The 26,460-nt window shown below is 39.7% G+C and overlaps 1 protein-coding gene across 4 annotated transcripts in view; it reads right to left on the bottom strand.

Moving 5' to 3' along the window:
* Nucleotides 1-26,460, bottom strand: part of shf (Src homology 2 domain containing F) — a 93,689-nt gene that overhangs the window by 7,249 nt on the left and 59,980 nt on the right. The window contains exons 3-7 of one of the 4 annotated variants that reach the window (XM_030129506.1): nucleotides 20,707-20,925; nucleotides 19,750-19,848; nucleotides 10,167-10,313; nucleotides 4,036-4,210; nucleotides 3,674-3,793 (exon numbers count right to left, since the gene is read on the bottom strand). In XM_030129506.1, coding sequence (XP_029985366.1) covers nucleotides 3,674-3,793; nucleotides 4,036-4,210; nucleotides 10,167-10,313; nucleotides 19,750-19,848; nucleotides 20,707-20,925 — 760 coding nt within the window. The remainder of the gene's footprint in view (nucleotides 1-3,673; nucleotides 3,794-4,035; nucleotides 4,211-10,166; nucleotides 10,314-19,749; nucleotides 19,849-20,706; nucleotides 20,926-26,460) is intronic. The other 3 variants (XM_030129515.1, XM_030129523.1, XM_030129527.1) reach the window with 3 other exon arrangements.

Raw genomic sequence — 26,460 nt, 5'->3', positions numbered from 1 at the left:
ATACAAATGCCTAAAAGGAGCTCTATCCACAGAGAGAAAGGGAGGGGTAAGAGGCAGGTGAACACAAGAAATGGGGTTAGGAGGGCAAAACAGACAGAAAACGTTTTCCGTCGGGCCAGGGTCCTCTTGAGGCTGGGGGTCTTAGCGCCGTGTGTCTTTATTAATAATGTAACACACATACGTGCCATCTCATGGCCTTATACATTTTTTAGAAACCTCAGACATGGAGGATCTTCACCTTGGGTTTTCACTCATTTTCAGTGGCAGCAGGGAAACGTGGGCTCCTGTGAGCACACTGAACTCTGGGTCACCTCTGCCTGCAGTGTAGTGGCACTTGCCATTCCCACAAATCAGCCTGTGCAGTGTTTTCTAGGCTTGATCTGTCTGATGCCAAAGCTCATGACAGCATGTTTCTGAGACACACAGGGGCAGACTTACATAAAAACACATCAGAATAAATACACAGACAGAAGCACACAGCCTTTCTGAAATTGCTTTCTCCGTTCAGTTTTCAATATATAGTGGTGGAAAAATATTGTTAGACACCCCATGCATTTGTGATATGTTGCATTAAGAATCACATTAATTGAACTATGCCAAGTATTGTTCCATTCTTCAAACCCACATGCTCCCTTCTGCACATGCTCTGTTCCGTCAAGGTCAAAACTGGATGATTCAGTAAGATAATGCCCCTTGAAATACATCCAAGGCATGACATGTTGAAACTGCCAAGAATTTAGTTTTATAGTTAAGGTGGTGCAGTGGATAGCACTCTGCCTCATAGCAAGAAGGTCTCGGGTTTGATTCCAACACCAAGTCGACGGGGGTGGGACCTTTCTGTGTGGAGTTTGCATGTTCTCCCCATGTCTGCGTGGGTTCTCTCTGGGTACTCCGGCTTCCTCCCACCATCCAAAGACATGCACTGATAAGTTAATCGGTTAATCTAAATTGCCCATATGTGTGAAAGTGAGAGTGATTGTTTGTCTCTATATGTTAGCTCTGTGATGAACTAGTGACATGTCCAAGGTGTACCCCGCCTTCGCCCATAAGTAGCTGGGATAGGCTCCAGCGACCCCCGTGACCCTAGTGAGGATAAAGCGGGTTAAGATAATGAACGAACGAATGAATGAATGAGTTCAAATTTACAGGGTGGGGAAGCAAAATTTACAATGAACATTTAGTTGTTTTTTCTCAGCAGGCACTACGTCAATTGTTTTGAAACCAAACATATATTATGTCATAATCATACCTAACACTATTATCCATACCTTTTCAGAAACTTTTGCTCATATGAGTAATCAGGAAAGCAAACGTCAAAGAGTGTGTGATTTGCTGAATGCACTCGTCACACCAAAGGAGATTTCAAAAATAGTTGGAGTGTCCATAAAGACTGTTTATAATGTAAAGAAGAGAATGACTATGAGCAAAACTATTACGAGAAAGTCTGGAAGTGGAGGAAGCAACAAAAAACGTACCAAAGCTTTTACTAAAGCTCTCAAATCCAAAATCCTAAAGGATCCAACCAAATCCATGAGAAAAATGTCAATTGAACTTGAGGTAGACAACAAGACCGTTAGAAATGCAGTAAAATATGATTTGAAGATTTAAATTCTCATTGCTTCCAATAAACTAATTGGTCATACACTGTCTTTCAATCCCTGCCTCAAAATATTGTAAATTTTGCTTCCCCACCCTGTAGTTTTAGTTCTTTTTTCATATTAACCGTAAACAAAAAAAAAATCATTTGTAATTGTTTGTGTCTGTCTGATGCAGCCCCACGTTTTAAAACACACACACAAAAATAAAAAATCTGCAAATATTTCAAGAAAATATTTGACATTGTCTAAAATTTTAAGGCGTCTGAAACATTTTTCCACTACTCTACCATACTAATGACAAAGTTAAAAAAAAAAAAAAACAAGAAAAAAGAATGCAGCTAACTTATGTTGGCACTGAGGGTGGAAATGATACAAGTACAAGTATGCTTAATGTCAATAGAAAAAAATAGGGAGAGTACCTGCACTGGCTAGAAGGCCACAGATTAGAGGAGATTAAATAGCTTTGCTACATTGACAGTAACACACTCTTCTTGTTGTAGCGACCTCATGATACTGTTCTCATCCTCTACTTAAGCCCACAGCTATTATGAGTGAGTTTCTCAGGTGCCTTCTCTAGTGTCTTTTAGGTAAGAAAAGAAACCACATGGAAGCAACATGAAAATCTGGGTCCGGGCAGTAATCTAATAGCAGTAAAGTCTGCCCTCTCTTTACTGACCAAGATAAGCACTCAGCTATTTTCTACAATGATTTGCTCTGAAGTCACATGGACAGTTTTGAGATGTGACCTATGCAAGTATAACAATACTTGCATAACTGCCGGTTGTTGGAAAAAAAATGAAAAGTTCAATAAAACCACACAGTGAAATGATATCCACCACATAGAGATACAGACTGCCTGTATCTCTTTGTCCTCCTCCTTTTACCAATTAATCAAGCAATAGCAGTTTTATTTGCAGAGCTAAAACCTCTATCATTTGAGAATGATCTTTTCACCAGAACAGAGAAACAAATGAATTAATGCTGCTAAATACAAATATAATAGTTCCATAAATTCTATTCAGTGTCATCAGCCATAGGTCAGGGCTTGTTTACACTCATCAGTAAGAGAAAAAGAGCAAACAAAACAGAGGCATGAGCAAATGATCACTCAATAATATGGGAAGTTAGACAAACAGTCTGCCATAGTATCATGAAGAGAATATGAGAAGTGGAGAGCATTATGTTTCCCTGCCAAGATAGATAAACCTCTAGCGAGATGAGCACTGCTTTAATAACAAAAGATAATCAATGTCTCTCAGCATATTATAGTTTCAGCTCTTCTCAAAAGGCCGTCACTGAGTTCTGTTCTTCTAAATGTCACATGGTTGAGCCACTTTTGAAACGTGAAATTCACTTTGCAGCTAGTCTATGTGATAATAAAAGAATTTCCAGTAAATCTGGACATTTTTTTCTGAATTTCTATGTTTGCGACTCCTCTACCATGGTAACACTCAAACCACAGTTGTGAAGAACATTAAAACAAACCCACCAAGGCTGCAACAGCAGACAGTAACTGCCATGAATTGTAAGATGAGACTAAACCAATCACATTCGTTTGAATCTGTTGCTGGATGCAGCTGGAGACGGGGGTTACCACTGAAGGGCACCGATAACTGAGTTACAGGCACATCAGCAGATGAAGGTGCCAGCAGTGTCAGGGAGGTTACCAGGAGGAGGTGGAGGACAAAGAATGGACAGGATGTAGGTGGGACATAGAGGTCTAAGAGGTGAAAATTACAATAATGAAAAGGCGGAGTCAGCAGAACACTGGGCTTCAGGTAGGCTATAAATGGATCTTTAATAAAAATGTTTACATGATCTGCTCTCCACCACAGTGTATTAATCTGTCTATGAACACCTACATGTACATAGACAGTGAGTAGTATTTCTATGTGTAGAAAACAAGAAACACTTTCTTAACTTTGTGACATTCATCTAACTCTTCAAACTCTATGGAAGTTCTGCAAATCTTTTTAACCAGATTGTGTTCAAATCATCTGTATGTTCACTTGTGTAGTCTATCTAATCACACTGTATGTGGTTTGTTAGAATGTAAAACAGAGTGTCATCCTTACTTAAGGGAGAGGGAGTAATCATTCTTGCTGGTCTCGCTGTTTCTCACTAGGTAGCTGGCCTCCTTACACAGCCTGAGCAGAGACTCGGCATCTGTTCTGCTGATCGCTCCGTGGTACCAGCTACAACAAACAAGAAAAACAGAGGTGGAACAGGAAGGATTGGCCAGAAAACAGAATAAATTAAATAAAACTCAGGTATCAAACCCACTCAGACACATGAAACGAACAAAAGGCCCTCCAATTAGTGTGTTTTTATGTTTTAAGATTGCACTTCGTATTTTCCTTTCATTTCAGAACAAAGCATGTATGAAATTACATGAAAGCTCTGTCACAAAATGAAACAACACAAACATCAGACTCACAACTGGCTTTCCAGGGGCATGGTGGGGTCAATACGTTCCCCTAAAGAGGAGCTGCAGTGGTCCAGTGATGTCATTTTGGTGTTAACCAAACATCCACTGGAGTGACGCTGCAACGGGCGAGTTTTCCCATCCTTGGTAGGTGACATTCTTGACTTCTCCACACCATCAAACTGGACTGTAATAAAAGGAAAAAGAAAACACTTGAAATATTTCATTCTCAGTGTTTGACCTTTTTAACGGCATAGTCCAAACATTTCTATTTTCATCAGGTAAAGTCCCAGTGGGTTTAACAGGAAGTTCACATTAGTAAAAATGTACAACTGATGTTAAAACCAGGTTGTGCTTTTACACACAAACACACAGTGTCACAGTGTAAGTCATCAAACTGAAGGACATGAACACACAGAGGAGCAGGCATAAATCAATCCTTCCTCACTGTGTACACATTCCAACCAGAGACAGAGAGAAGGGAAAAAAAACACAAACTTTTCCAAACCACTAAAACAACTACATGTACTGTATGTGTAAATATACCTTATGTACTACAGTATGTGTGAGTGTGCACACAGAATATACACAAATAAGCATGCAGTTTTATGCTAACACGCACACTCAGAAAATCTGTACAAATACTCAGTCACACCAGAGCCCTACGCAGAGGTAACCCAGGTTAAATATTAAACTGGCTTTTCAAAACTCTCACGGTCAACCGTGGCCATGACAAGCTCTCCTGGCAACCTAACAGGGAAGTGTTTGATGGGATGTGGGGGCTGGAGGTGACCTGTGCACATGACATGATTGGCAGAGGTCAGAGAATGGCTACACAGCCAATCAGGTCACAGAGAAAATATTTACTGTTATTTACAAAAGTTAACAGAGGTACAAAGGAGGTGATAAAATTCATGAGGGCAAATGAAAGTGAATTTGCACTTCTGGCAAAAGGACTTTTGGAGTTCAAAATCAAATGCTGGACTGTGGAGGTGGAGATGAAGTAGTTTTCTATGTTTCAGTCATGTTCCACCATCATCCGTCACTGTAATTGATGTCAAAGAGCTCTTGGCTTTGAAAAAGACTGATTTAGAACCTCTGACATGCTTTTCAAACTGTAAATGAAGACTGACTTTCAACATTAACCATATGACAAGCCTTAGCTGGATATGGCTGACTGCTAAGAAAGGTTTAAGGTCAACAAATCAAAGCCCAGTCTTTGATGAGAGGAGTTAATGTAGTATGGAGCTCAAAGCCACTGGATTGCCTCTGGTTTTGCAGTTATTTGTCACTAATGGCCAGTCACGTCCAGTGTTTAATTACCAGGACTGAACATGGCAGGCACTAATTAGACAGACAGGCACTGTGATCTTCACAACCCGTCAATGGTGATGGGCCTGCATCTGTCTAGACTCTGCATTCCACTCAGAGGATTGTGTTACACTTTACAGTTTGTGAGCTTGCCAAGTGTTCCTATATCACACTGAGTGGAGTGGCTGACAGTATCAATCAATCAATTTAGGCTACATCAGACAACACCATGTCAACAAATTTCATCAAGCTTGTGGAAACCCCTAAGTGGGGCTAAACGGGAAACCATGGAGCCATAGGTCTAGAACAGTAGATACTATAAATTGTTACTTTTTGCATAATTGGTCACTTCAGTACAAAGAACTGAAAGGAATTTAGAGGGATTAGAAGCTGACTTAGTTGTACGTATCACTCAGAAAGGCAAACTGTGCTTGTTCATCCTTAGATCTTGGGACAGAACAAACGGTAATGCAAAGCCAGGTAAGGATATTAACATAGAGTACTGCTGTTTTAACTCTAACCAGCAGGGGCTCCCCTTTGCTTCCACTCAACATCAGGTTGAACTTGCTGGCCTTGGGCTCACTGGTGCATTTCTCTAAACACAAACTTATGGAAATGATTATTTCAAATGACTTGGCTACCATTGTTATCTTGGCCTCTGCACTTTTGTTCATTATAGGTCTGGGACTGTGTCTTCAAATGACAGCCAAATCGTACTGCTGCATGACAGCTGGGTAAATTGTGGCTCTAACCTCAGACCCACAGAAGACTGTGAGCTGTAGCCTCTCCTCTCAGGAAGGTTGAACTAAGTAAGAGAATGATCCTCCTGTATTGTCAATAAGCCTGCATAAAAGACAATATTAGTTCTCACTTTTTCCACAGTCTATTTCATCCACAATAAATACATTGATGTTGGAAAGCTGTGTAGTAGGATCACCATACAGTATATGTGTAAGGGTGAGAAATAGCGTTTCCATGGAAACTGACCAGAGGGACCAGGGAGATGCATGTTTGCACCGCTCATCGCTGTCAACGCTGACAGATCACAACAAGAAGATGCGGCCAACTGCTCTCTCACTCTCCCTCTCACATTTAATTTCTCTCTTTCAGTTTGCATACGTCCGACCCTTCCTCTACTCATTCCCCTCTCCTTCTCTGATCCTTTCAGTACAAACAATGCAGCCATTGCTCTAACCTTCTGTGTTTCCCTTTTTTTCGTGCATGTCAAGGACAGAAAAGATAGTGGAAAATGGACTGTGGAGGAATGTCTGCTCATCTAGTGGAAGAAAATAACCGAGACTGAGCTGTAACAGCTTTGATCTGTTATCTCAGGTTTTTTTTCTCAAAGTCCAAATGTAGGGCTATTAGTCACAGTAATGTCTATCCTTGCAATAACACTTTAAAACTCTACATTGTGTTCAAATACAAATGTGATCGAAGTTGTACTTAAAAATTGATTTTTTTTCTAGCTTACCTCAGATCAAAATATACAAGGATGACAAAGGTATTTGTTATTGTGGAATACGGAAGAATATTGCTATCTTAGGTTTCCCAAACACCCATCTCTTAGTTCATCTATATAACCCAACGAGCAGCTCAGCTGACCTCAGATCCTCACATTACCTCTATGTTTCCAGTGCCCACAGTAATTCTTCTTTCCCAGATTCAACATAATCAGTGCTTTATTTAACCCTGATTAAACTCTTTTTTTTTCCTTCCACCGTCTATGAAGGACTGAATAGCTATTCTCAGTGGAGTTCACCCCATCAACCTTTGTTGTCAGAGCTCAAGATTTTGTAGACGCAGATTGCATAGTTCTAAAATCAGTATTACCCTGAAGAGAGAGCTGACAACAGAACCTATACAATTGATATGTGAATGAACATGTGTATATTTTGATTAGTTTTGCTATGATTGTCAGTCATCTCATCAAAACTAGCAAGTGAAATAGTGTTTTTGAGATGAATGTCAACGGGGACAGCTAAACTAATTCCTTTTTCATTCTCTGGAGAACACAGTAACAGACATGGCCGACAGGAGATTGACAAGTGGATTGGCGTCCCCGGTATAACAAAAGCACTGAGAGGCTTTAAGAAAGACAGGAGAGCACACATATATGCTAGTAAACACACACACGCACACACGCACATATATACATGCCTACACACACTCGAGGACATGTACGGAAATGTGCAGGGCATCTGTGCGTGTTATCAGTATTGTTGCTTGTAAAGCGCAGCAAATGGAATGTGTGTATCAGATTGAACTGTCAGTCAGATGGTGACTGATGGCTGAAGGACCTGCCCCCTTTAGACACACAGCTTTCTTTAGAGCACTTTATAAAAATAAAAAGGCACAGAGGAGAGATTACGTGAGAGGAAGCTGATTGGCTTGAACACAGATAAACAAAACAGTCAAAATAGCATTTCTGTAATCACACTGTACCATATCACAATGTAGTACAGCACAGAGTAGCACAATGTGATAGAAAAAAATAAATAAATAAATGCCACACAACTTAAAAGAGAAGCTTACAGAGGCCATATAAAATCACAAAACTCTGTAGTAAAAACAAAATGTAAAACATAAATGATGTATGGATCCTCATTTCCCCTTCATTTAAGCAGAAAAAATACCAACAATGTATTCACATAGAGGCACATCACTGAGGACAATAATCAACCCACTTCTCTTCCATCTCTTCACACACTCCTGCGCAAATTTCTGTAATTAAGCTGGCTAATTAATTCTCATTTATTAATGGTCCTTCCTTTCAAAGTGATAACAATGTCCAAGGGGCGAAGTGTGTCATCAACTGCACTATTGTAAGGTGAAAATTAAGATTTTGAGCCACAACGTGCAAAATTATTAACAGGTCTGCATTTCATTAGCATGCACAGCACATTGAAATTAGTGCTCAGCATAGTATGACACCTCTGGAAATAACAGCTTTATAACCACTCACCTTTATATTGGTATTAATTATCTCCATAAGGAATGATGGGTTTTGTTTTGGGTTTTTTTAAAAAAGTTTTTAATAATATAGTTTTACAGCCTTGTATCTGGTTCAAGATATTAATCTGTGATGATTCTAACAGAAAGAAATATGCTTTTTGCATTCATACAAATCCCATAATTAAAGTTTAATCAGGATTTCCAAGAAAAAGGAATTACCCTCTAAACCGTTAGCTCAGTAAAATTAGTATATTTTAATTGCATGTTTTTTTAATCCTCTCGAAAAGTAGAAGGTGAGAGCATTTGCTTCAAACTATGAATAATTAATTTATCTCTAAAACAAAAGCAGAGTTATGCAGTATATTCAAGATACAAAGTTTGCAATGCATATGCAATACCACATGTTGTATAGCCAGAACATCTTGTCAAACCACACTAAAATTTTGATAAAACAAATACATTATGGCAGATTCATTTGAAGTGAAAAAGATTTGGAACTGTCTTTTCCTGGCCTGTGTTTGAGTAAACCACAACATTTACAGGCCATTATCTTTTGCAACGCTGTGTGTATCTTATGATTATGGTGTGTGACTGAGGGCCTGCCTGCATGCTGAGGTCAAAAGAGTGCGTTGTAACTGTATTCACAGGGGTCATAAAGGCCATCAGCCCCTCCTGTGTCTGCCACAGTGACCTATGACCCCAAAGATGTAGAGTGGGGCCATGCAGGCTCAGACATAGGGGGGATCACTTTACAGCTGGACGCCAATCTTAAACCTACTCACATCACAGAGGGAACCAGAACCTTTCCCATGGATTTATGGACATAAATCAACTCCTTGCCCTGTCCTCGCCTACAGCACACAGCGGTGTCCTCTTACATGGCCTCACTCTAAGTCTTCCCACTCTACCAGGGGAAATCCCATTCCTGGCATTAGTTCTGCTACATGTCTTTCTTTTCCCCGAGTAATTACAACAGTTACATAGTGTGAGTCTGTGGAAGAGCTTCAAAAACCAAGCAATGGCTCTCTTTGTTGAAAAGAGAAGAATTACTTGGATTGGTGTTCAATATGATAGCAAATATGGCTAAATGTGAGGTGAAGAGACTGACAGGATTCTGACATCACCTCAGAAAATTTGTTTGATTTTTCAATTTACATGAGCTACTTGTAGAGCACATGGGCCAGGGGGACATCTGGGGCAGTTATGAATATGTTGACAAGAGGAAATGAGGGTCAGAGGGAATGGCAATTACGCATGCAGAAAGCAGTTCAGCACAATTAAAACTAATGAGCCGTCAGCTCTAATACCTGCACAAGAGTTAGTGATTTTCTGCCACATGTAATCCAGACGGCAAGTGCAGTCATTATTTAGTTTACACTGAAAGTCAAAGCACTTTTAAAAGAAGTCTTTCAGGAAGTGTAGTTACTGTTGACATGTGAGGAAACATTTGCTTCCTCACACAATCAGTCCTTATAATAGATTTGGTACATTTGGTATGTCGATAATATGTTAAAACGATTCCTTCTTAAGGAATTTTTTTTTTTTTTATCTCTGGTTAAGATACTGCATGTCTTGGACAAAAAATAAATACATTAGTGACATATGGCAGTTAGTGTTAATGTTGATTCATTAGACGGCCATTCCCTGATGTTGAAACAGTTACTGATGACAAGTAGACACAAGGTTGGATCAGACATATATATAGATAGACAGACAGGTACTATAGATAGATAAATGGTTGAATGAATGAGTGAATGAATGAATGAATAGTTTGGATCAACGGATAGATGGATGGACACATGAATGGATGGACATATGGACAGACAGGGGAGTCATGGATGGGTAATATGCTGGACAATGCGAACACCAACACCCACCATGGTGGTGCTGGTCACACGTTGCCTGTCCAGGCGAGGGCTGAGCTGTCTGGGAAGGAGACTCCAGCTCCTCCACTGGGGGAGGGCTGGTGTTGAGTTGCCCAACAGGAGGGGGCCACGGTAGGTCCTTGATCACTTTAATCTCTACTGCAAGTGTCGCCCAAGTCACCAGAGGAGTGATGGAGGGAAGAACAGGACAGCAACGAGAGGCATAGATGGGAAACGACAAAGGAAGTGAAAAGGTGAAGAGAGGAAATGATAGGAAACGGGAGGAGAAAAAAGAGGGGGAGATCAGTGAAAATCGACAAGAGCACATGATGCCAGATTTGCTGCAAAGAGCTAGTTTATACTGTCATCCCAAAAATCAGCAGCTGTGGACTAGAAAAGGAAGGAACACAACAGGACTGAAAAGGAAATAAGGTTAAATTCTATTGAAAGTAGGGTTGGGGTCTGAAATCTTTAAATCCGGCTGCATTTGATTCCTTTTATAATATGAAAAGCTCAAAGACTTTCATTAAAAAATGAGATGAAAATATTGTATAAAGTAGATTTAATACTCAAGATTTAAAGCTCGGATTTGATAAAATGCTATTAAACCCCAACCCTACCTAAAACTTTGAGCTTCCTGTCTCCATTTGCCTTGTCCAAGTTATCCTCTGAATCCACATAGACATGGCTGCACTTTAAAGATGCACTAGAAATGCAAAGTTCAGAACCCCTACTTTTATAGGACGTCGTGCACACTGCTGTATATCAGGGCTCTGAAAGTAGGACCAGTGATATATTGATATGGTTTAAAAGGGCAGCAGACTATAAAAGAGCAGTTGGCCTGAGCTCAGCTAGATAGTAACTGATACAAAACATCAGCATATACTCTGCTGTTGTTCTCCCTGCTGAGTTTGGAAAAAAAAAAAAGTGCAGGCCTCTTTATTAAGATAAACAGCAATGTGGACAATATGCTTCACGAGAATGTACAATCCATCCAGGCAGTGGACACTCCCCAGGCTTTGCCCTGTAAATAATGTATGCCTCATGTTCAGCTGGGGTATTACCAGGCTAAATCGAGCACTTTTGCACGAGCACATCTGTCACTGAGAAAGAGCCACCTGTTAATTAAATTGCTGAGGATATTAATGAATGGAACAGTATGTGGGAATGATTTTTCATCATTTCAGATAAAGCTGGGATTATAGGTCAAAGCTAACAAAGAAGCATAAACCAGCAATATTAGCTTTGGATATTAATTTATGTTCTCTTTGAGTAATGCAACACTTGCAAGAGCCACTTAGGGGCCAATTAATGTATAAAACAAGAGGAAAACATTGAAATAATTATAATGATACATAATACATAGATATTAAAATTTAAACTAAAAAAATGAAAACAAAATCCTAACACACTGGTTTATTTGTTAGCTTTATGAGCTTTAATAATAACAAAAAAAAAAAAAAAAAATGCTTTGAAGAAGTGGTGGTTAACCCTCCAGTCAAATCAGTCCTATAAGGCAATGATGACCTTAGCTGACTCAGGATGAAGTGAAAGGAAGATAAAAGGAAAATATACATGTACTGGCAGATGTACAGCTGGCAGCAGACATATAACAGAAGGCAACTTTGGGACATGTCAAAAGTTGTAGCAGATTGATTACTGTAAATTAATTAACCACACACATGTTAAAAGGCTTGTGAGGAGTGCAAGATAATGGATTATGTCAAAAAAAAGAGTTCTACTTAAATAAGCAACTGCAATTAGTTGTGGCATTTTGCATTTATTCAGAACAATTTCACTCATTTCAAGAGAGTTGACTAAGTGCTACTTTAGCTGTCTGTGATGAAAAGCACAAGGCTTTATTCATAACCATTCGTACGTCAATGTCTGTTATTTGCTGCTATATATGAGGATGAGCATAATTTTATGGGCACGTCTGTCTTCCTCCCAGCAAGGAATTGCAGAGGGGTGGTACAGGACATGCTAATGAGAAGCAATATCTGCAAGCAAGATGAAGGGGGAAACTTGAGAATATTCAATCCAACAAGCAATTAAATCGCTGGGCCTGGGGTTTCAGGGGGCTAATCTAGTGAAAGGTGCCTGGAAGACGGAGCTGCTTGCCTTCTCTCCTGATGGGAGAGGTGTAGAGCGGTTGAACGGGGGGCTGGAGGGTAGGGAATGGAGACAGAAGGTCAGAAACTCTGAAAGATAATGTAACTTCCTCTACTTTGGGGTGAAGTAGGGGACTCTCTTCCTATGAGATTAAAAGCCTAATACTCATTTCACATTGCAGATTAGCGTGTAATTGTTTGGGGAGCAGAAGGCTGCCTGCACTCTGCAGCATCACTCTGAGGACGTGCATATGATTTGGGCGAGCGTGGCTCAGATTTGCTTGGTTGCACAGCTGAATAATGGCTTTTAGTACTGTGAAAATTAAGGTAAACTGATACAATAGCCAGGTGTTTTGTTTTTTTCCTCAGACCACCAGAGACTAGAATCTACCTCATTTTTAGCTTGTTCAAAAACATCATGAATCCCTAGATGGTCTTGAATAATCATGTTACTGCATGAATGCATCTTTATGCCTTGTAACAGTTTCTGATGACACATTCAGTGACAAATTAATATTCAAGAAAGTGATGGAAACATCCCTGTACTTGCATATACACTAAAAGTGATTTACACAGCAGCCCTATGGACTCATCACAGGCATATTTACATATTCACCCTCTACCACACTGTGTATGTATGACATATACATATGGTATGGTACATATGGTGACGAATAAACCTGTACACAGAGGCTGGTTGATTTAGATTTCAACTGATTATCATCTCTATGGGTGACACATTTAAATCTCTGTAGACAATAGGTGTTGACGAGAACAAAAGTAGTACTGAGGAGGTAAATCACACTCACTGTATTCCCAGCATGTCTTTTCTGTTCTGCCAATTGGTTACGTATTATGGATTTACACTTTAAGCAAACTTTGTGGAGAGCTACAAAGACAAAAGCAATAATAATACTTACTGTATGTAACTTCTAGATTAATATCATTGTAAGTATGTGTGAATGTGTGTTTTATTTTCTACAAAGATGCACACAAATGTGCAGTGTAATACGAGGCATTATACTGTTTCTGAAGGAATATGTAAATACTGTTTGTCTGACAATGACTTCATCCTGTCATGCAGACAGGCTGCATTTAGATCAATATTCCATCTCTTATTTGCATAATCCTGAGTCCATATTAGCACACAACACTTCCTGCTGACATAGGAAGAGAGGAGTTTATTGATTCTGAATTGACAAAGCCTCTGCCACTCAAATCAAGTGCACCTAAGTGGTGATATAGACTTTAAATGTGAAAAAGAAAACCTCTCAGCTTTATCTGACACTCATGAGAGATGTTGGAAGTATAGGACCACTTTGGACACTCTATTGGTGCAGCGGTCTGGCAGTGGGCATTCAGTAAGTATGAGTAAGGTACCCACCACAGCTGATTAATTATTTGTTTCACCACTATGTTGACAGCGCTCTTCATCAAATGAAACACAGTACTTGAACGACGGACAACAGGCCTTTTGTTATCTGTGTTTGCCTTCTCTTTGTGCTTCCAGGAGCTGATCTATTTTTAAAGCCAGGTATTTGTTTACCCAGGCTTTTCATTAGCTCATGGCACTTCATCACTGTAAACAGTGCTGCACCATAAATCACCAACTATGCTTGTTTCCACCAACGCCATTTAATTTAGTTCTGCTTAATTTGGTTGGCTAATTGCATATTCAAAACAAACAGGAAGATTGTGATGTTTATGCCTCACATTATGAGCAAACGGGCTCAGAACACAACACAAGCCTCTTCTGAAGACATGTTTTTGCAATCAGCACCCAAATCATTACAGATAACGATAATGTAATGCGCCAGGGGAAGTGAAATGCCACCCCGTATTTCTCTGCATATTGTATCCATCACATTATACAGTCCAGCTCTCTTTCAAAGCACAGACCTGATTTGAAAGACACTGAAAATGGTGATGGAGATGAGATGACAGCAAAGCCTTCTGTGCGCTCTTCTATCAAGAAAGAGAAGGGAGTGACGGCCGGCCAGCAGGAGCTTCCAGGGGAGCTGCTGATGCTTCTATACTTTGTGATGGAGGTTTACTGTGCTGTTGTGTGTGGCCAATGTGTGTGAGTGAAGATAAGGCCCGTGGCAGTGCTCAGTAAAAGACAGCAGGACACATTTGAGGCTCATGAAAGAGGGCTGTCAGGAAGGTTATCGGCCAAGTGTTGCGGCAGAGGCCAGGACGACGAGTGACAGACACTGGGGAAACCAGATCAGCCAGAAAGAGAGAAACAGAACCATAGCTGCCACAAAACAGCTGGAGCTTAACAACGGTACAAATAACCAATGCAAGACTGTAACTGAATCAATTATTTATTTTAGGACATTAGACTTGAGCCTCAGATTTCTGGGTCGTTAAGCCCATGAAGATTCATTAAAAAACCATAAAGCTCCCCAAGACCTGAGGGAGCAGTCGACAGTGCCTTCTCTTATCTTCTGTGTTAAATGCATGGAACCCTGCTGGCCAGGAGCCAAGTGAAAGGACTTACTAGCAGGTAACAGAGGGCAAGGAGATTAAGTAACAATGACTCTCAATCCAATTCCTGGTGTGACCGGGCTCAGATTTCTGATGGGAGTGAGAGTGAACGTGCCACATGTATAGTCAAAGTTTACGGGCTCATACCGACGGACATGCGAGCACACTCTCTCTTGCTCTTGAACCCAGGCTTCTTCATATGGCCAAATTCTAATGCATCTTCCTCACTCTTCACCTCAAGTCTCATCAATCACCTACTCAGCAGCCAGGAGGGAGGCAGGCAGGAAAGAGGTTGTGAGGAGTGTGTGTGTGTGTGTGTGTGTGTGTGTGTGTGTGTGTGCATGTGTGTTCGTTGTAGAAAAAAAACAACAGGGTTGGGGTTGCGGATGGGGAGGGACACAGAGGATGAGTGATTAACCAAACCACAAGTACACAGCCTCCCAGCACCCTAACAAGGCAGGGAATTTACATTCCATTGCATACCTGTCAGAGATAGCCCAACAGTGAATAATAACACCAGACCAAGTCTTGTGAGGAGAGAGCACACAGGCAGTGATACGGACAGCTGAGGAAAAAGGGCTGTAGCATGGCGCATTAGTCTGTTCTCCTTACCCTATCATTAATGAAGACAAATTGTCTTTTATGCAGATTGCCTTTCCATGTTACACCATGGTGGGAGGGTGTAGGCAGAACTCTGTACTTATTTAATTCCAGTTTTCTACACCCACTCCTCAGTCTCATGAGGTTGTGTATCTTTTTTTCATTATCAGCTAATATTTTGTTTGCAGACGCTTTCATTTCCCACATAATTGTGTGAATATAAACTGTTACAGTTTTGATATGTGCAGGGAAGTGACTCTGAAATCTGAACGGTGAATAGCATCATTAGTCATTGATATTACATAGCCATACAGTGCTTCAGCAACTACAGACACATAACCAAGGAAAATTGCTCTCTAGATACCAAAATCACATAGAGCTGTATATAGTTTACTGAGATTAAAAGCAGGCTTTGCTGCTTGCAGGAAGTGCTTATATCTACCTGAATTCATGACCTACTAACATTTCTCTCCAATTAAGTGTTGAAATCTGTAGATGGCATTTTTTGACCTAGTGTGGCGAACTCCAACTCCAAATGTCAACTTTAACCAGTTGGCTCAAAATCAAATGAATATTTGCTATGATGCTTACACCTGAGTCACACACAAATAAGTAATTAAAAGTGAAAGTTATACAGATAGATTTTATTAAGATAAAAGATGTGATGTACTTTTTAAGCCTGGAAAAAAATTTAATATGCATTAAGACAAAGAAATGTTTGCTTTATTAAGAACTGGCAATCTTTCATTTCATTTTCTGTATTAACTCTTTACTTTGATCTGATAAGTGGAAAATTCTAATTTAAAATTTTTTGTGATTGAGTTTTTTTTCTTCTTTTTTGTGGAGTTTACATATGGAAAGCTGAAGAATAGACAACTAGATAACAGGAATTCAAAGTGCAGTTAATTATTTTCAATATCATTTATTCTGTTGATTATTTTCACAAGTACTCAAATCAATTTTGTTGTGTGTGAAATGTCAAAACAAAGAGAATAATGCATGTTTCTACTTCCTGCAGTTCATGGTGTTGCATTCAAATTACTGGTTTTATTTAAAAAGTAACGTTAAAGCCAGAGCCATCGACAGTTTTTTTATGACTATTGTGGCAACACTTCCATGAAAAATGTATCAGTTACTTCTAATATGTTCATAAAGTATCCTTGGACAATGTTGATACGTTGGACTAAACTAAAGAAAGGTAAATGAGAAATAAAATGAAATACTTCATCAGCTATGAAATCCAAGAAGATCCTACATTACACAACTACTTGAACAAACATCTCCAGGTGCCTCCAAGCTCCAAGTTACAGTAAGTCCTTGACCCTTTGGCTCTGGTGTAAAATTTCATAACCCTCAAAAAACCATTAAGTATTTGCTTCTATGAGACATGTGATACCAAAGAATTTAAAGTTTCATGGTATTAAAAACTTGGAGGATCAGCCTTTTGTCAGTACTATTGTGAAACAGCTGTGAAGTCTGCCAGCCCCAGTGTGCCAAGTATTCCTCAAAGTATACTTGTGTGAGCCTGATAATTCCATGTCGCTGGTCAGGATGTGAATTTCTAAGAAAAGAGCTCAGTAACCTGGTAAAATCTGCCTAAAGCTTTGCCAGAAAGCATGAGAGGGTAATAAGTGGTGCAGTGGGTTTATGGGATTGTCTGCAGTCCTACAGAAGTGGTTCACAAGTGGACTTAAAAACTGACGCAGTGTTTCTTTTTTGGCAGTGGAGGAAAGCTGGTTGCAAAGATCAGAGCCTCAGGTATGGATCCCAAAAAGAGAGCACAAGAGCTCAAACCTTGAAAGGTGGGAAACTTTCTCTAAGCCTCTTGATGTCTGGATCCAAGGCCAGGCTATACTGACACCTGCAAAAGCTACAAGCCTGTGTTGACAAGGCTTGTCCTAGAGAAGCCTGTCTCATCTTTCTTCCTTTATTTCTGTTTTCCAAAATGGTGGGGAATTATTTCTGTCTCAACCAAACAGAACAGAGAATAAAGACATGCAATAAATCAAAGTGCTTATTGGACTTTGGCTTTCCTCTCTCAGTTTCTGACAGACAACTTAAGGACGCATCTCACAAATTCCCACCCAGCACTTTGACATCCACTGGAAATTAAATTAATCATCATCAAAAGACGGATGCTGTCTGTAAAGGGGGAGTTGAAAGAAGGATGTGTTAGTAAATAGAGCCCTAAACAAACTTCTGAGTGCTGCTTGACAGAAAAATAATGAGGGAGAGAGGCAAAGTGATTAAGAATGCAGCATCCCTTATTTAACTAATCACTGCAGAGGCAGAGCAGCGTGACTCCTACGAGGACCTCAGTGTCTTCAATACACACAAGTAAACAGGAAGCATTGAAATAAATTAACAAAAAAATGATGTACACATAGGGAAAACATAAATTTGCTTGATGATGTGATACTGCTTAAGCAAGCAAGTAGGTCCATAATGGTGCTTTCAACACCTGAATATATTCTCTGAAGCTTATTTTACTCATTCCCATAAATGAAATCCATGACCATACCATCATGGGGTGTCACATAAGGATGGTTAATGTCCAGTATAGTCAGTATATTGGCTTTCTCTATTCTACTGCTGCTACAGTTTGGCTCACTGGGTAATCACTATGATGTATCTCAAAAGTGGATTTTTTTTGCCAAAAATTACAGACATCCAGATCAACAGACCAAAGTAGAATGTAAATTAGAGAAGTACATTTAGATTTTTAGGATGTCCGCAGGTGCATTGTATTGGAGACGGTGCAATTACTATTTAAGACACAGAATTAGTTTTATTTCAGTGTTTGAGGAGCTCTCGTATCAGAGGGAAATCACCATGGTTACTGCCGTGCTCTTCTAAAATGTATTCTTTGATTATTCATTATAAAAAGAGCAGCTTCAGGATTTAGTACCTAGCTTTTCTGTTTGCTGTATTAGTGTTACATATCAAAACTCAATTTACATAATTACAATGGTATCGGTTTGTTTCCCACATTAAATTTTTCTGTCCCAATTATGTCAATAGCCTCATTTAATGTAATGATCACAGATATCACTTTCTCCATTTGTAATTAATTTGGCTTTATTGAAATGCCAATCAAAGACATATGTGTGTCCAAATTAAATAGAAGGGGAATTAAAAGATAGATTAAATAGAGAAAATAATAATAGAAAAAGTGAGAAACATTTTTTGCATTTGCTCCCTAAGCACCTAACACGGCAGCCCAAAGGTCCTTGTCTGCAGTGTGTGGTGTGTTCCTGCATGTTCAGCTACAGATAGGTTAAAAGCATGTAAAAGAGCCACTGATGAATATAGATTCTTCTTCTTCTAAAAAAAAAAAAAAAAAAAAAACAGAAGATTGAGCACAAAATGATCAAATCATAAGGATGAAAATGTGCAGCTGCATTATTTTCCTTCTGTCTGTCCCTCTGTGTGATTAGATTTACATTATAAACCAATCTCTGGGATATAAACACTTTCATTGTGATTGATGATGATGATGACGATGATGATATATGATGATGATGTGATATAACTTCTCAACACCAGTTTTCCAAACAAATATATAGCCTCAGCTTTTCTGTACTAATGAAAACAGATACCTTACTTACACCTAAGTATTTTTTAAAGCATGACTATAAAAATGTTGTCACATTTAGAATATCAATGTTAAGAGGGAAAATCCTCAGTAAAAATCTGGCTCTATCTGTGAACTTTTTTATGCAAAAAAGCAGCGGAGAAAAATTTTAATGTGAATTTATACTTTGGGCACTAAAGTAAGAATGACTTAACCATTAGTCAAGTTTGGACTGATGTGAAGCTCTCATACACAGCTCAAAATACAGTTTCTCAGTCTCACTTATTCTGTCCTCTTTTACACAGCTATTTTTGAGGTGGATGAGACTTATTTAAACTTGAAAACCCTCTTCAGCATGCAGACATGAAGGCTGAACTTATGACACTTTATCTACAGTTCCTGTGCCATTTTTAGTCGACTTCAAGCAGTTAGATATCACTAAATATCAGGATCAGCATCATCCAGATAATGTTATTTTAACAAAGAAAAGTTCAAACTAAGGTGACCTACATTTGAGGTAGATAAAACCCTCTTGCGCTGCCTGCAAATTTTAATATGTATTAAGGGTTTATATGATCAGAAAGCAGGTTGTGGGTTAATCTGTAGTGTTAAAAACATTCCAAAATGCCCTAAAAACAGACTTGTAATGTGAACTGAAGTATTCTGAACCAGGGTGTTGGAGATTTACAAGACAAATAAACCCCACACAGGCAGATCCAGTGTATTCAGTAGGGTTCAGCTGTCAATGTCTAAGCTCTAATATGAATATACAATGTACAGACAGACAAGAGACACTCCCCAGCCCCGTCTGCAATGGTACCTGTGAGGGATTTAGAAGTGCAGTCCTTTCTTCTGTGGGGACCTGATCCAGTGGCACTTACAGAGCCCTCGTAGCTAATGCAGTCATAACAAAGCAGAGCTGTTCAAGGATAAAACAAAAAAGAAAAAAATGTATAAAGAGAAAAAGGGGCGATGAAAAATAGAATCAATAGTTGCTGATTTTCATTTCTTCAATGAATGGCTAAGCAGTTTTTTGGGTGCACATTGATATTCCAAAGCTATGTTTGTTCCTGGAACAGCCCTGTTTGATGTTATGGCTGTGTTAGCCATGCTAAAGCGCTCAGACCACAATGACTACCTGCAACTACATGCACCTGTACAACACCCCCTGGGTAGCAAAGGTATTGTCTTAGTTTAAGTAGGCAGCAGCTGGATCAGAACAGAAGACTGGACACCTGCAAATCAACTTAGGGGGTGCTTTAACAGAGGAGAAAAAAAGTGAAGGGTTAGAGGAGAGTTTAAAGCAGCGATAACAGAACCCTCTGAACCTGACAGAAGCCATAATCACATTGGTTAGAGCTGGAAAAAACATCTTATGAGTTAGTTAGGGGAGAAAGAGAAGGTTTCAGATATGTTAAAAGCTTGAAAATATAGCAGGCATTTCTGAAATACAGTCGACTTTGAACAAGATTAGTTTACATCACCTGATTAACAGTTTTTTTGAGCTTTTCACATGAAAGTTTAGGATATGCAAGTGAAGCTGAGAACAGGTAAAGCTGAACAGTTCTTGCCAAAGCTTGCGAATTTGCATGATTCTAAAATTATTTTACAACCTGCCTAAGCCTTAAAATATTTTCAACAAAAGGAATGCAGTAATGAGCTGACTAACAAACACTTTAGAAACTTCTGTCAGAGCCATATATCTTGTAAACCGTTCTTTTACACTTTTTTGTGGCTAGTTTGTAGCTACTTAATCTCTCTAAACTGGCTTTAATACCTGCAAAGGCTTTGGAAATCCTCTCTTTCTTCCACTCCCAGGGCTGGTCGTACTCCTCAGGGGGTCGCTCATCATCCTGGGGCAGTCGGCTTTCTCTGGGGCATCGCGAACGCTCAGGGTCAGAGTCTCCGCCGTTCTCCGCTGGCTCATACGGCGTGTCATACAGAGGCAGCTGCCTTACAGGGCCCTCTTTTGGCCCTCGTCCACCGGAACGAATCTCTGTCAACACAAAAATAAACAATTGGTTGTTAATAAACTGATGTAAAATGTTTAGCATAGCAAACCCACTGTTAGCATGTCATAATGACAATTTGTAATTTTAGATCAGTATTAGAGTTGGGTGATGTGTCTAAAATTTCATATTATGCTCTATCACTTATTTAGAAAGGAGAGCCACAGGGCGCTGCAACTACTTACTCCACCATATTGAATTTATGTTGTTGTACAGGTAGATATAAACAGGTCAGGTGATACTGTATATATTGGGTGACACTAAAAATATGCCTAAATGTAGGTTTCCAGATCAATCCCTGTATTGTGATATGTACCATTAGAGTAATATGAAATTCCAAATAATAGGCAACATCAACACACATAACGAGGTGTGCACTTTTAATACCCCTCGGCCAAAGTAAGATTGTGTTGAAAATGACTGCCCTATAATGTACATTAGATTGTCTTTGTGTAAATTTGGTGTGGAAATCTCCATGCATTCTACAGATAGTGCGATTACATCGTTGAAAGGACATGTCACCATTTGACATTGAAAAAGTAGGTCAAGGTCACATATTTTCAATAGGCTTTTGCTCCATGCCAAGATGTATCCACAGTATAAATTTGGTGCAGATATCTCAATGCATTCTTCATGCGGTTACATTGTTGAATGGACACAGACATGTACAACAAAATGATTACAATACCCTTCGACCCGAAGTTGGCCAAGGAGTAAAAACTAAAACTAGCAGTGAAAAATGTTTAAGCACAAACTAAATAAAAACTACATTTAACAGTGCCACATGAACCCTAAAGCTGAAGGAAAAATCCGCTTCATTTCCATGTTGTGTTATATGAGACTATATGGAAAGGTTTCACTAATCTTTATTTAATGACATGCATTCCTTTATCCTATTTGTTTTTCTATAAAATCAGTACTTTAATCAGGGTATGAGAAATAGAATAAAAATGCATACATATACAGGATAAACACAGAAAGAATAAACTTAAAGTAAAAATTGTCTATGCTTCAAAAATAAATGAATAAATACAAACAAAGCAAACCTGTAACTACTCATGAACTTGTAAAAACAAGCAAAAATTACAGTGAAATGAAAAACAAAACTGAAAAATAAAAAAAACTGATGAAAAATGCTTTTCAGATGCCCATAAAAATCTACAGCACCTAGGATTTATCATAGGTTTAAATCTGCACTTAATAAAAGTTAAGAGGCAGGATTGTGGCTGTTGATTGGATGTGAGTGGCACGGCAGGGGCCTCTTCCTTGCAGTGAATGACTGTGACATTTTGTTGAAGTGATGACAGAAGAGGGAAGTTCAAGAGCAGAGAGAGTCGAAATAAATGGTGAAGTTGAGAGTGGGGGCTGAAGGCTGAGCACCTGCAAATGCACAGAACAGTTAACCTCCCTGAGCACAATGAAATCACACAACACCTCTGAACAGCCTTGCCCCAGGCTGCATGAGGCCAGTCTGTCAGAAAAAAAAGGTGATGAGAAAGCGTCAATTTCATTTTTCACCTTGCACCCTTTGTGCACTTAAAATCTAAAGTGCTTCTTAAACCAACAGCAACCAGTCATGAGGGACAGCCAATGATGCATTTTCATTTGTATTACTATTGAGATTTAGCAGCTTGGTTCTTTATAGCATCACAAAGTGCTCCGAATTTTGTTCTTAAGTCAGTAACATAAGGACAGTTACTGAGCACTGAGTATTATACTTTGTAAAAATAAAAAAAGTAGATTGCTTGGATATAATCGTCTGCCACTCCTCTATAATTGGTGTGTGGGACAGGACTCATGCAGCTGTATTAACGCTGCCTATTGCTGTGAAACTCGTCATGTTTGAGAAGCACAAAACAGCGCAGTTATAGTATTCAGGACATATTTTCATGTTGTTTTACCATTTTATGTAACTCAATTTGACCTATAAACTCAGCTGCCTGTACGCCCTTTAGTTCTGCTTATAAGGAGGTGAAACAGACCTGCCTTCTAATGAAGCATCATGCCCTTGAGAACTCTCCTCCTCCACTCCCCTTTCCCCCACCTCCTACTCCTCCCTCCTCCAATCTCCCTCTACTCATATGAAGTTGTTAGCAGCCTGCACCCTTCCTCCTGGGCCACATGAAGCTGTTAGCAGCCAGCACCACCATAGAGTAATGCAATGTGAAGAGAATGAAATATTATGCCACACTACTGCATAATTGCCTCTTAGCCCGAGGGAGCTCTTGCGGAAAAATGAGCAATGCGTTGAGCCAATTGGAGCTACCCACTGGTGGTGGAAGTGGAGTGAGGTGAGGTGAGGTGAGGTGAGGCTGCCAGGTCCCGCATCTCTGCGCAATCCTGCATTAGGCAAACTATCAGCCTTTGATCTAGTGGTTAAAGACTAAGCATTACGAGATTCTGGCATGATTAAGTCCTACCCCCCAGCAGAAGAACAAATAGCTCCAGAAAAAGTGAAAGAAGTAAAGGCAAGCTGCCAAAAAGGTTAAAATAAGAAAGGGAGAGGAGGGGGAGAGTATTACTGCTGTTATGAGTAAATCTTGTGGGAAGAACCCTTTAATTGCAGGCGCACTGCCTTCGATAAACTCCTGTGGCGGATTGAGACTTCCTCCTTGCCCCAAAGAATGAGACCTTGGAGTGTGCAGATATAGAGCTTCTGCTGTTTCCCTCTCCTTTCACTCACTTCTCCCACTGTCTTCCTTGCAGCCTCCCTCCCTTTCCTTCCTTGTTTCCTTCTGTCCTCCCTTCTTTTCTTTCTGTCAGCTCCTGTTGAGGCACGCTTAGTAAACTGGGTGGGGACAAATCTGTCTAGGCAAATTACACCAACTGGCATGACATTGGGTTGCAAGTTTCAACACAGCTGCAGTCTATCTTCGTGTTGACCTCTACCCTTTGTTGAGGGTCAGAGGTCAGGTACCACACCCTCCCTTGATGTACCTCGGGCCTCCCCCTCCCCGGATGCCTGATTTCCTGCCCAGATGCTGCACTTCCTCTCTTTTGCTTTTTGTGTCTCGCCTTCATGGCCTTTCAATTCACCACTAAAAGCTTCAAGGAGAGAAAAAAACGCTAAAGAAATTTCATTCGGGTTTATGAACATATATGATCAATTAGCTAAAAGAAAAGGAAAAACACAAATAACATCCACACAGTTTTGCTTTTGGAAATTCAATCAACTTCTACCAATTGTGACATAGTCAAACTGATTCCTATTATATGTAGCAGCAGCAACATAACCACAACCATCTGTTTAATGTGACTGAGAAGATGTGTAGAGACAACGAAGCAAAACAAACAGCTGTACTCTAAAATAATTGTTTCTGTAATCAGAAAAGAAATGAAAACTGACAGTCATAAAAATTTAACTAAAAATTGTAAAACCAGATGAATAAAGGCCTGCAAATGCAAGCTAAATATGAGAGGCAGTGAGGGAAAGCTTCGAAACAAGTGACAGATCCAGTCTTTGTTTTTTGTCCTTCTCTCTGGTTCATGAACTAGTGAGATTAATCCTATGGGAGGGAGAGGAATATATTTCTTGCAATAAATCCAGGGAGGCTCTTGTTCCACTTAGTATGAGAGGAGCCCTCCGGGCATATTATCATGGCAATGCATGGGCAGACAGAGAGCTCTGGATTAAATCAAAATCATTAACTGCAACCAACCTGGCAGCTGTATCCTGCTGCATAAAGAACTACCCAAGCTATCAGGCCATCCTCAGCCAGTCCACTCTCACCACTGTCTTCTTTTTTCCACCACTGCCAACCAGTAAAATTGACTGCATTTCCAAGAAAGTAGAAAATGACTGCATAACTGTGCTTTTATTGCCAGTCTAAAACATCTAATATGTCAAGTAAAAACACACTTATGTGTCTTTATGGTTGGCTGCAATCCACCCACATCTACTGAGCCACAGAGAATGTGCTGCAGTGAAGTGCTTGCAGGAGCAGTGTGAATATGAGGATTTGATCGAAGGGATCTCTTGGGCACTGGTGAAGGATTAAATGTGATTGACTTTACACCTCAGGAAAACAATGGGCAGCAAATAGCAAGGCTTCAAGGATTTGCACTACCTGCTCCAACTGCTAAGTCAGTCTTAGCAAAATCCTATTCAGATATTATCATCTCGGTCAATTTGGTTATTAATGAGGTGAATCTCTGCTGAGTGCCAGTCTTTTTTACATTGATGAGCATTTGACAGACACCACTGAACAGACAGATGCTTTCACATACATTTTTGCTAAACCTGATACGGATCTGCATATGAATGATAAAAATATAAGACTTTCACCTGTTATGTGAAAGTCATAGATTTTAGAATGGTATAGTCTTGATTAGGGCTGGGCGATAAAATAATAACGATATACATCGCGAAATAACTTTTCCTCGATAGAAATATGAGACATGGTTGATACAATTTAGATAGAATTCATTCCTCCATGTTTTGACAGACTTAAGAACAGCCAATCATAATTAAGTATCGCCGCATCGAACCAATCACGCTAGAGCCATGTCAAGTTAGCCTGACACAAACAGCACAGGCGTAAGAGCAGCCGCAGCACACACACTAATGTTTGGGCTGCAGCAGGAGATAATGAGTGTTCCCCCGGGAGAAAATTTGACCAAGAACTCAGGCAACCGGGTTACTGAAAAGTAGGGTACAGCATAGAAGCCAGGAGTCAGATGGTCAAAGCGTGTTAAGTTTCATTTTTGGTTTATGCCAGTTACGATAGTTATTGCAGTTACGGAACGCACCCCCATGTATATATCCCCGGCATTGTTTCGTGACAATGTCTGTTTTGTGTTCTCTTTTAAAACTTGAAATCTTTTGCCTGATGGTCAGACTTTTAGTTCAGTTTTAAATATATGTACCGGTTTTATTGATCTGAAACAGCTGTATATTGTTCACCAGCACATCTGTCATGTTCAACCTGTGACAGAAAATAAATCATATTTAAATCAAAAATAACCTTCTGATGTCCTCACATCTAACTTATGAATAACGGAAAATTTAAGCTTCACAAAAATAGTGATATGATTTTTATAGTGATATTGATATCGTCTGATATGAAAAAAATGATTTTTTTCCATATCGTCCAGCCCTAGTCTTGATTAACACAGCAGCTGTGAATCTTTTCCTTGAGCTTTGATTCCATTCTGTTTGATTTCCCAGGTCTGTGAAGAATGAACGGGGTCGATCGAGTTGCGGCAACCAGGGATTTGAGCTTTATAACGGGCCACCCACCGCAGGTACAGCGTGTCAGTCAGGGAACTCACTGACAAGTGAAGGTGTTTGCTCCTTGACCCGTGGCGGCCTGCTGTTGAGTGTCATTTTGCTTAGTGAGAAGAGATGAGACGAGGCTCTCATCACTGACTGTTCCCTACAGACCTCTGGGAGAATAGTTACGATAAGCAAAGACAAAACAACTCTGTCAGCCTTGCGCTCATGTCTAGTTCTAATTTTGATTTCATTTTCATGTCTCCTACTGTTTGGAGGGAACAAAAGCAGCAAAGACAAAAGGAATAAA

This window comes from Sphaeramia orbicularis, chromosome 3 (genome assembly GCF_902148855.1).
Source record: "Sphaeramia orbicularis chromosome 3, fSphaOr1.1, whole genome shotgun sequence".
Classification (NCBI taxonomy): Eukaryota; Metazoa; Chordata; class Actinopteri; order Kurtiformes; family Apogonidae; genus Sphaeramia; species Sphaeramia orbicularis.
Note: the sequence above shows the minus strand (reverse complement) of the source record. Positions and strands in the feature narration are given on the sequence as shown.